This window comes from Sebastes fasciatus, chromosome 11, assembly GCF_043250625.1.
Source record: "Sebastes fasciatus isolate fSebFas1 chromosome 11, fSebFas1.pri, whole genome shotgun sequence".
NCBI lineage: Eukaryota > Metazoa > Chordata > Actinopteri > Perciformes > Sebastidae > Sebastes > Sebastes fasciatus.
Window position 1 is genome coordinate 2198965 of NC_133805.1, and position 11564 is coordinate 2210528.

General features: G+C 35.5%; 1 protein-coding gene across 1 annotated transcript; it reads right to left on the minus strand.

Annotated features, from left to right (window-relative positions):
• Window positions 1-2549: 2549 nt before the first annotated feature.
• LOC141776762 (uncharacterized) lies at window positions 2550-10519 on the minus strand. Its single transcript, XM_074650559.1, has 7 exons — window positions 10233-10519; window positions 9812-10140; window positions 7551-7696; window positions 6491-6636; window positions 3094-3399; window positions 2887-2961; window positions 2550-2776 (listed from the first exon to the last, which is right to left on the minus strand). Exons 1-7 carry the CDS (start codon window positions 10453-10455, stop codon window positions 2628-2630), a joined length of 1374 nt encoding a protein of 457 aa, XP_074506660.1. The 5' UTR covers window positions 10456-10519; the 3' UTR covers window positions 2550-2627.
• Window positions 10520-11564: the final 1045 nt, after the last annotated feature.

Genomic DNA, 11564 nt, shown 5'->3' on the forward strand with positions numbered 1-11564 from the left:
TACAGATGTTTCTAAAAACGGATCCTCTCCGTTTAAAACAATCTGTCCACATGACCTTAGTTTTACTAAATATCTCCGTCCACACTGGAACGCAAAAATGACTCCAAATGCTCCGCAAAGTCACCACCAGTGAGATCACAAGTTAAGGGTCAAGGGGTTTAGTTAGCATCCTTCTCTCTCCCTTTCCTTCAGCTTCATTACAGTCAGTGTGATAACAGTCATTGTTGGTGGGGGGGATTCCTGTCATCACTCTGCTGTCATCAACTGTCTCTTTACATGATAAATGAGGAAAGGAGGCATACTCTAAGGATTTATCTAACATTGAGTCTGTTGAGATGTCTCAAGTGTCAACTACCAACTTCCTGTGATTGATTGTTGATGAGAGCTCGAGTTGGAGAGAACAGATTGACTGGGTTAGTAGAAAAATAAATAAATCTATTGGTATAATAAGAAGGGTTAGTCCTCTTGTCACCACAAACTGTCTCCTTACTCTTTATCACAGTCTAATTTATTCCTATCTTTCATATTGTAATATAGTTTAGGCGAGTACTTTTCCTTCTTATCTTCGTAAAATTTGAGTCGTCCAAAAACGTTTTGTGAGGATTACAACTCGATCAGAGTCACACATCTCCTCTGCTCCTCTATTTCACAAACTCCACATTCTTACTATTTATCACATCAATATTTCTCACATATGTGTTTTTATTTATAAGATACTTTCTGGTGGGAATATTCCTGAGCAGTTGTTTCAGAGCAAATTCTCAGGTCTATTCTTACTCAACCCGTCAGTCTCTAGATCTTCATCCTCCTAAATTCCTCACTAGAAGAGGTCAGTTTTTGATAAGATTTAGAGGAACCAAATTATGAAGTAGCTTTTCACATCTATCATAAAACTGTTCAAGTATTAAATGTTTCAAAAGATGCTTAAAGGGTCATTTAATGAGTGTTTTGTAATTGCTTTTCTTCATGTTGTCCATGTATCACCACACTCATAGTGTGATGTTTGATTTCTATTGTCCAGAAGTCAATGTGGATGTTTAAACCAATATCTCCCTCACAAAGACAAACCATACACTTACACACATCACACACATTTCTTTTCTTTTTTTATATATTTATTGTTATTGTTGTTATTATATATATATCATGTTCTAATTGTTTGCCATCACTATTATGTAGTCATATATTAACCTTGTCTCTAGGTGAAGTCTTCAGATAAACCCAGTGGGTTTTCTGCCTCTTCCTTCACTGTATATTGTTTATTTATTTATGTGTTATGTTTGTGTTGTCTTCATTTGTGCAAAAATAAATAAACAATAAACAATAAGGGAGGTCATTCAGGTTTATGTCAATCTCCCTTCTGAGTGCTCCAAACCTCTCCTTCAATCCCCATTCAGCCTCCACATGTTTAATGTGTTCCTGCTTTGGCCTCTTGTGACTGGAACATGTTTCAGATGTAAAGTAGTAATTAGTCCGAGCAGTGCTAACAAAACGTTAAAATAAGCCAATAGTCCGCCGCTCATTACACAAAGCAGCAATGGGCGCCAAATGAGGAGAGGACGCCATCGTTTCTCAAACGCTCCGTTTTACACGTCCACACAGATACGAAGTAACCGCAGCTTTTAAAAATTAAATTTGAAACAATCTGTCCACATGACCTTCATTTTACTAAATATATCCGTCCACACTCGAACGCAAAAATGACTCCAAATGCTCCACAAAGTCACCACCAGTGAGATCACAAGTTACGGGTCAAAGGATTTAGACATAAACACAAGTATGTTTATAATACACAGACACTTTATTGAGAATGTTACACTGAATGAATTTGACAAATCTGACTCTGTATAATGTATTAAAAAGAAACACAAGAACAGAAAAACACTGTAAACAATCAAATATCTACCAGACAGCTAATGATTCATCTGAATGTTCTATTATTATACAAGTCACAATTAAAATGGAAATAAACAGCATCAAAATAACACTACACAGAATTTATACTGAGTAACTGCAAATTTATACGTGTGTGTGTGTGTGTGTGTGTGTGTGTATTTATATTTTTAGGATGACAGTATCTAACCTGCATACAAATATTTTAAAACATGTACCGTTTTCAAATCCCGGACGAGCCCCCAATTTATCACAACCTGGTTCTCAAGGCCATGACAAATAGGAAGACACACCGTGGTGACGATAAAATCAATTAATCTATTTAACAGAAGTAGATTAAATTATGCAGAACAAAAGGATCAAAAGGTATGGAGTGTGAATATCAGTAGTATCAGTAGTGTGAGGTGTGCATTGAGAATATAAATGGTGTGTGCATGTTGTAAAATGTATAAAACAAGCAAAAGATTAACCAAGGAGAACCTAAGGCCGCCACATGCCCAGCGATGGTGTCTGCGGGGAAAGAGAGAGAGAGAGAATGAGTCATGGGCCTAGGCTTTATAGGCTGGGAACACTGGGCCCAGGTGTTCCCAGAAGGCCCTAATGGCAGGTTAACAGGAACCCTACTATATAGGCGACAGCAGGGGTCGCCACAACGTCATCATTGATATTTGTGAATAGTGATCAAAGTGATGAATGAGATGAATTGATGAGATTTGATGGTGAGAAAAGGCCAGTCAGTCAGCATGTGTGCAGTTGGTGGACGGTCCCTTGTTTCTGAGGATCATCAGCAGAGAGAGTCCACAGCAGTACACCAGACTCTTCACTATCAGCACTGTGTACAGCACACAGAGCAGCTTCACCTTGCACTGAGACTGGAAGGACACTGACACACACAGACAGACACACAGACACTTTAAATGATAGCATTGAAAATAAAAGGTGAAGTGCTGAAGGAAACATGGTGGTTGAAGGAGAGGCAGCAGGTGATCTTACAGTCAGCTTGCTGCAGAGCTGGCAGGTGTGCTGGCTCTCTCTCTGGAGGACAGGAGGCTGCTGGAGCTGGAACCTCTGAAACACAAAAGGAGTGACATGTTTGGAGTTGCAGTGAGAAATGTCAGTCCTCTGCTCCTCTGCTCTCTTTGACAGCGTCTCCACATGAAGCTGAATCACTGCTGAACACAGTCAGCGAGCCTTCATTACCTTGTTCTGCTGGGGCCTCCACTGTGCCCCCCTCGTGGTGGACGTAGCAGCGGTATTTATACGTGTTCTCTGGCTGACGGATCAGCAAGATGCCGGCGGTGCGTCCCGGCTCTCTGAGCTCCAGCTGCTCTCCCTCAGCAGGGGGCAGCTCCTCCAGAGGACCGTTGTCCTTTCGTCTTTTCCAGGAGAACTGGACCAGAGGAGGAAACATGGCTGAGGCCAGACACAGCAGGGAGCTCTTCCCCTCCAGGTGGGCTCTGGATGCTGCTGGGTACACGCTCACCACGGGCTTCACTACCGGCTCATCTGAAGGTTGACAGCAGCAACAAGCAGCACAGACACACATTGACACAGTCAGCTTACAGCACTGCACTGCATTCAGTGTGATCCTGGAAACTACATGGACTGTGATCACTAAACTACTCAGAGTTCACTACATACAGTCTACTGTATTCAGCTTCATATGGAACACACTCAGCATCTAATGGCAGCATGGGTTACAGAGCCGGTCCTGACCAATCTGGTGCCATAGGAAAGAGATCAGCCGGTGCCTCTCGCATCGCAGCCCATTCCACCACCAACCATTGTGTTCATACACTCACACAGAAACTACAGAGCTTCATGTTTTGACATTAAGCGATGCAGATCACACTCAAGAAAAACTGTGTAGCTCAAAATGATGGGGGGTGATGCTGCGGGCCACCCAGAACATACAGCCTATTTAATACACTATGTACTGATGATGTTGTGGGATTTTTGTTATGTTTTTAAATAATAGTACGAAAATAATATTAGTAAAAAATAGTAAAAGTTATAAATTTAGATTTTTTTGTCTTCCCTCAATCGGGGCTCCCCTCTGGATAAATGGAGACCCAGCATTCAGCTATACCACCTATGCCGCGGGCCGGCTCTGATGGGTTATATGGGGACAAAAGAACATTATCTATTGAATAATTATTTATTTCTGTGTACAAACTTCATTCACTATAATTTAACAATAATTTGAAATTTGATTTCTTATATTAGGGATAATATACATATAATAAATTACATATTTACCTTCACATAGAATAGAGTCAAGTGACATTTTATAGATTACAATACATAGATCATAATACTGTATATATTTTACCACTGTATAGTATAGCAACTAACCTATAAATACATCAATAGTGTTTTTTAAATATTTTTTTAACTTTTATACACAACTACAATGACGTGTTAAGATATATGACATGTGAATACAAAATGCTATTTAAAATAAGATAAAACCTTATTGATCCCCCTGGGGAAATTTAAATATAATATAATAACTTAATACACATATTATAATAAATTACTTATTACTACCACCATATACATCACTGTAATGGTTTAAGAAATAAATCAGTACATCAATAATTTAATTACTTTCTTCATAACAAATTTAACTGAACTTTTAAAATAAATTATAGATTCACTTTCAAGTGAAATAGAGTTGTAATTTTTAAAATTATAATACGTATAAGTTTAGTATAAAATAGTATAAAATATTATAAATAGTAAATAAATGTAGTATAATTGTCATACTATATATATATTATGAAATTGACATGTAATATAATATAATATAATATAACAGGATTTGATGATATTAAAAGAAAGAATTAGGAAAACAATTTTCCTTTAATTTCTCATTAACTTAATATACATATTATAATAAATTAAACATTTATCTTCACATAAAACACAATTATTAATTTAACTATTATGATATAGACCATATAACATATTTACCATCATATTCTTTATTCTAATTTCTAAAGACACAAAAATACGTCAATAGATTTTAACATTTTTCATAACAATTTAAATTTTTATACAAAACTACACTGATATTTTAGGATACATCAAATGTTAAACAGTAATATAATATAATATAATATAATACATAGTATTTACCACCATTTACTTTTTACTACGAGGTATATTTTGCCATTTAAAAATGACATATTAATTTTCTATACAACATATTTAAAGTTATTTGTTTTTCAAGATACATTTCCTGACACATATTAAATAGTGTGTAATATCATACACACATATACATATTGTCCTTCACATGAAATAGAGTCAAGTGTCATTTTAAAGATTACAATACATAAAACATGTAAAATATTTAACACTATAGTTTACTCTAATTGCTAAACAAAACTATAAATGCATCAATATTTTTTTTTGTTTAACTTTTATACACAACTACAATGTCGTGTTAAGATATGTGACATGTGAATAAAAACTGCTATTTAAAATAAGATAAAACCTTATTGATCCCCCTGGTGAATTTTATATAATATAATATAATATAATATAATATAATATAATATAATATAATATAATATAATAGGAGATGAGAGTTTTTTGTTCCTTTCACGTTAACTTAATACACATTTTATAATAAATTACATTCCAACATATACATCACTGTAATTATTAAATAAATAAATCAGTACATCAACAATTGAATTATTACTTTTTACTTACTTTTTTCATAACAATGTTAACTTAACTTTTTAAATACATTTTTTATTTACCTCCAAGTAAAATTGAGTGGTAATTTTAAAAATTTCAATTTGATTACATTTATATTTATATGTCTTATTATCTAATATCTTATTGATCCCCATGGGGAAATTGACAAGTAATATAATATAATATAATATAATGTTAATTATTCGTATTAACTCTAATAGAGAAAAACAATTTTCCATTCCTTACCCAAATACACATATTATAATTAATTAAACATTTATCTTCACATAAATTACAATTGTAAATTTAACTATTATAATATATATAACATATCAAATATTTACCATCATATACTTTACTCTAATTACTAAAGAAGCACAAATACATCAATAGTTTTTAATGTTTTTCATAACAATTTTAGCTTTTATACACGACTACCGTGATACGTTAGATCAAATGTTAAACAGTAATATAATATAATATAATATAATATAATATAATATAATATAATATCATATAATATAATATAATATAATATAATATAATATAATACATAGTATTTACCACCATTTACTTTGTACTACATGAGGTATATTTTGCCATTTAAAGATGATTTATTAATTTTCTATACAACATATTTAAAGTTACACGCTTTTTATATTTCAACCTTTTTCTCTATAAATCAGTTTAATCTGCAGAAATAAAGAATAACTTGAGTTGTTCAGTGAGATTTAAACATCGTTTCAGCAATTATGAACCTTTTTAATGTAACAACAGCTGCATGGCTGCAAGAACTCTCTACTAATGATGAAAAAACTAACTCATTAAAACACATTTTCAACTTGTTCAATAAAACAACTGAAGGAAGATGAATGTTTGTTCTTACCTGTTACATGAAGTTTAGTTCCAGAGCCAAAGATCAAGTACCATCCTCCTCCTCCTCCCACAGTGAAACAGAGTAATACAAAAACCTGTCTGCTGTTGAGCGTGTCAGCTGAGGTGAACGAGTCCAAATGATGAAGCAGAATGATATTTCAGCTCCATGATGTGTTCCTCTAATGTTCATATTAACATGACTGTCTCTTCTTTTATTGTCTTTTTAGACACACTAGCAGAGTGTCTCCGTGGATCGTTGGTTCACACGTTCATGTTCCTCAGAGGATGAATCCTACTGACTTTGGTCAGGTTTTATCCAGTTTATCCATTACTTTGATTTATGACGTCTGTGCATCAAATGACAGGACGCTTGGTGACACAGCCAGTGTGTGTTGAACTGTAGTCTTGTTTTCATTTGGAGCACAAAGAGTTGGTCTGGAAGGCTTTTATTGTGAAGGAGACACAGGAAGTGTTTGCATTAAGAGCAGATCAGCATTGTGAGGAGGAATGGACTTTATTCCTGCAGCAGGTCAAAGCAGAGGATTTGAATCTTCATCATAATGATGAAGCTTGTTGTTGTCTTCATCATTTTGATCATGTTGTTTTAATGTATGTTTTTAATCAGACGCTGCTTTTCAAAAAGGACTTCTTGATGTTTTGATCCATTTATTAGTCTGATGTCTTTAAATGATTTCATCCTTGTGCCTCTGTGCCACTAGTTTGTCCTCACTGTGTGGAACAACAATAAACCTGCTGCAATATCTGATAGAAATATGAATGAATATCAAATCTAATGAATCCCTCAGTTCTCTATCGTATCGAGACTATCTCTCCAGCTTACATATTCCATATGTATGGGGAATGATCTCACCTGGGTCAGGTGACGTGGATACTTTTTAAGACACACCGGCACTGCTGGCCACGCCCAGACGCGAGTCTATAAAGCGCATGCGCTGGCGTGGGATCATTGCCATTTTGATGTCCACTTTGGTGCAGAGCGTGTGATACAGAGAAAAAAAAAAAGCTAACTCAAACCAGAACATCAGGGTTACAGCATCGAGTCCACTTACCTGGTGTAAGGAGCGGGCGTCTGTCTCTGGCAGCCTCCCCGGACTGCTGTTGTCCCTGTCTGGTTACCGTGTCTACCGGTGTGCTGCGTGGCGGCTAATCCGGTTGACCGAGGTACCGGGGCTTCCAGGACGTATTGCGGGAGCCGCTAACGTGTCCAGAGGCAGTTTGTCAGCTGTGCCGTTAAATCGTTGACCGGTGTGTGTGTGTTCCGGTCCTGCACCGGCGGGTACGGAACACGCAGGCAGCGGCTACACGCTGTAGTCGCAGCAAGCAGAGAGCTGTTAAGAGAAGTTCCCATCTCTCTCCCCAACGATAAAAAGATTTTCAAAAACAAGAGTTCATTCCCTTCTGAGGGTCTACCACTATTGTGAATTTGTACGTGTCCTATCTTAATTATTCCTCCTGTAGAAGCTCTCCAATATCACTACTTTATGAAATCAGTAAATGATTTCCATATTTCCTCGTAAACACACAGTTTGTTTTTCAAGGTATATGTTATCCTCTCCATTGACATACATTGTGTATATTTTTAATCCAAGCGTCCGATGTAGGTGCGTCGGATTTCTTCCAGTTAAAAGCAATCATTGGTTTTGCCTGCAATATAGCTAAATCAATACATTTACATTCTCTGGTTCTCAGATTGAGATCTGATGGGTACAGATGTAGCAATATCATTTGGAGGTCTAGTGGAATGTTTACAGACACAATGATCCTGATTTTATTGATCACCTCCCTCCAGAATTTCTTCATTTTGTCACACTCCCAAATGCAATGTATAAGTGTTCCTTGAGCCTCATTACATTTAAAGCAAGTGTCAGGTATATTACTGTTCTATCTATTCAGTTTGACAGGGGTTATATAAGTCTGCATCAACCAGTTGTATTGAAGTAGCTTCAAATTAGTGTTGGCTGTTTGTGTCTGAGCCTCCTTGAAGACTGTGTTCCAATTATTATCTGAGACGTCCTCCTTTAAATCCACCTCCATGCGTCAAGTTTGGATATTGAGGTCTCCTTGGAGCCAGATGCAAGCCAGATGTATATTAATGAACTTAAAACATTACTATTGCAGTTTTTGGTAATCATTTCTTCTAAGGATGAAAGTGCAGGAATTACTAATGACTGGTTCTGCATAGAGGAGATACAACTTCTCCATTGCACATATTTAAAGAAATGCTTCTGTGGGATGTTATGTACTAGAGAGAGTTCCTCAAAGGTCATTAGAACCTCTTCTTTATAAAGGTCAGGTATTTTACTTAGCCCTTTCTTTGCCCATAACTGGAATCCAGCATCCAGCTTGCCTGGTTTGAAGGAAACATTCCCCAAATGGGACTATATTGTGACAAGGAGTTAGCTGTATTCATATATTTCTTTACCTCGTACCAGACATTAATCATATTAAGCACTATGGGGTGGGTAGTTTGAGCTCTTAGATGTTTTGGAGTGGCTGAGTACAGATACAGATTTAATGGTATCTGAACGGCACACACCTCTATATCCACCCATGATGGAGTATCTGCAATAGAGAAATAGAACATTATAGTTCTCAGCTGTGCAGCCAGATAATACCAATAAAGATGGGGCACTTCAACCCCCCTGTGTCAAATGGAAGATACAACAGAGACAAGCCAACTCTAGGACACTTCTTATTGCAAATACATTTTGTAATGAGAGACGTAATTCTCACAAACATTCCTTCCGGTGGTGCCAAAGGGATATGTTGAAATCCATTTGTGAATTTAGGTAATATGCTCATCTTTAATATGTTTATTCTCCCTGTCAGAGAAATAGGCAGAGGCTTCCATCTTTCTATACATTTGAATGTTGAATCCATTATAAGGTCGTAATTTATTAAGGCTATATTTTCTTGAGGTACTATTTTGATGCCCAAATAAGTAAGACTGGTTGAAAACTTAAAAATAGATATATGTCGGTCAGGATCTTGTCTCTCATTTTCATTAAGCAACATAAGTGAGGACTGATCCCGTTTATTAGTCTGATGTCTTTAAATGATTTCATCCTTGTGCCTCTGTGCCACTAGTTTGTCCTCACTGTGTGGAACAACAATAAACCTGCTGCAATATCTGATAGAAATATGAATGAATATCAAATCTAATGAATCCCTCAGTTCAGTGTGTGTGTGACTGTGGCTGAGATGGAGGTGAAATATGTGAACCTGGGCTGTGGTTTACTGCTCTCTTCCTGTCACAACCACTGTTTGACATCTGTTCCTCTGATGGTTTTTGTACAGGCTGCAGGCATCATTTATCACTGTGGAGAGCTATTCCACAGGAGCAGTAGTAGGAGGCTGAATGATTGAGTTTAACCTTCTGGATCTCCAACTCACAGCCGTTCTGTTTATTCACAGCTGAGAAATCATCTTTCTGAGGATGATTGTAACGTCCTATTCTACCATCTGTCTTATCAATAGCCAGAATCACTGTGAATGTTTCTGTGTCTCTCTTCTGGTACCAGAATACATAACTGAGACTACACTGTTCAGTTCCTCGACAGCTGAAGGAAACATTTCCACCAACTCTCCTGGTCAATGTTAAATCATCCTGAATCAGCTCTGCTGCCATGGCAACCAGCGCTGTAGAGAGACAGACAGGTAGATGAAGGTGAGTGTGACAGTGTTTGTTACAGGTGGACTTTGTTGGCTCCTGATTGGCTGGAAACACTCACCTGAACACAGACAGCACAGAGCAGCAGCTGGGAGGAAAAGCATTGTGTGCAGTGGTGTTTCCTCTGGTGAACCTGGGGAGAAGTGGCGCTCTGATGCAGCTGAGGCCAAACAAGGACGAGCTGTGAGATCAGACGAGGGCCACGTGGTTCCTGAAGGCTCCTCACACCTCCCATCAGCCCCTGCGGTGGACAGATAACGCTGCTGTCTGACAACTGCAGACATGTTGACTCGTCCTAGAAGGAAAAGCAAAGTTACTACTAACGTACTAAAAATAAAGATTAGAACAGTTACAGGAGTTTATTGTGGAATAGTTTAGAAAGGAAACATATTTTATTTTGTTTCTTTCTTTCATTTTCAGTGTTTAAGAGTAATAAGCTAAAGTCACTCGCCTATAAACCTGCTTTGGTTTGTCTGTATTCTAAAGTACTGAATAATTTTTTAATTTTTTTATTAGGGCTGTCAATCAATTAAAATATTTAATCACGATTAATCGCAAATTAATCAAACATTTTTTATCCGTTCTAAATGAACCTTAAAGGGAGATTAGACAAGTATTTAATACTCTTATCATCATGGGAGTGGACAAATATGCTGCTTTATGAACATGTATGAATATATTTATTATTGGAAATCAATTAACAACACAATGACAGATATTGTCCAGATACTCTCACTGGTGCTTATGTGTAATGTATATGTAATATATGTACTTACCTATGTATAATACAATATATAAATACATACATAAATATAAACAAATAAATAAACGGATAAAAAATACATATATAAAAAATAAAAATTGAAAGGAAAAAATAAATAAATAAATAAACAAATAAATAAATGGAAATCAATTAACATCACAAAAGAATGACAGATATTGTCCATAAACCCTAACAGGTATTTTTGTGTAATGTGTATGTATATGTAGTATATGTACTTACTTATGTATAATAAAATATATAGAAATACATAAATTAATAAATATAAAAAATAAATAAACAGATAGATAATTAACTATAAAAAATAACAATTGAAAGGAAAAATTAATAAATAAATAAACATCAAAAAATTAAAAAAATCAAAAATAAATATAAAAATAAGAATGGAAAATACAAAATAGATAAATAAATGGAAAAAATTAAAATGGAATAGATAAAAAATAAATAAATAGATAGATAAATAAATAAATATGAAAAATGGAGGTCAATTAACAACAAAAAACAATGACAGATATTGTCCAGAAAGCCTCACAGGTACTGCATTTAGCATAAATAAATATGCAAAATAAAAAAAAAAATTATATAAAGTATAGTTTTCTTCATTCAAAATAA

Excerpts from the sequence above, each read along its gene's own strand:
- LOC141776762 (XM_074650559.1), bottom strand. The coding sequence starts at position 10,455 with ATGTCTGCAGTTGTCAGACAGCAGCGTTATCTGTCCACCGCAGGGGCT. Across the intron at positions 2,962-3,093 it reads GGAGGCCCCAGCAGAACAAG|AGGTTCCAGCTCCAGCAGCC; the intron begins GTAATGAAGGCT and ends TTTGTGTTTCAG. Across the intron at positions 2,777-2,886 it reads AGCTCTGCAGCAAGCTGACT|TGTCCTTCCAGTCTCAGTGC; the intron begins GTAAGATCACCT and ends TGTGTGTGTCAG.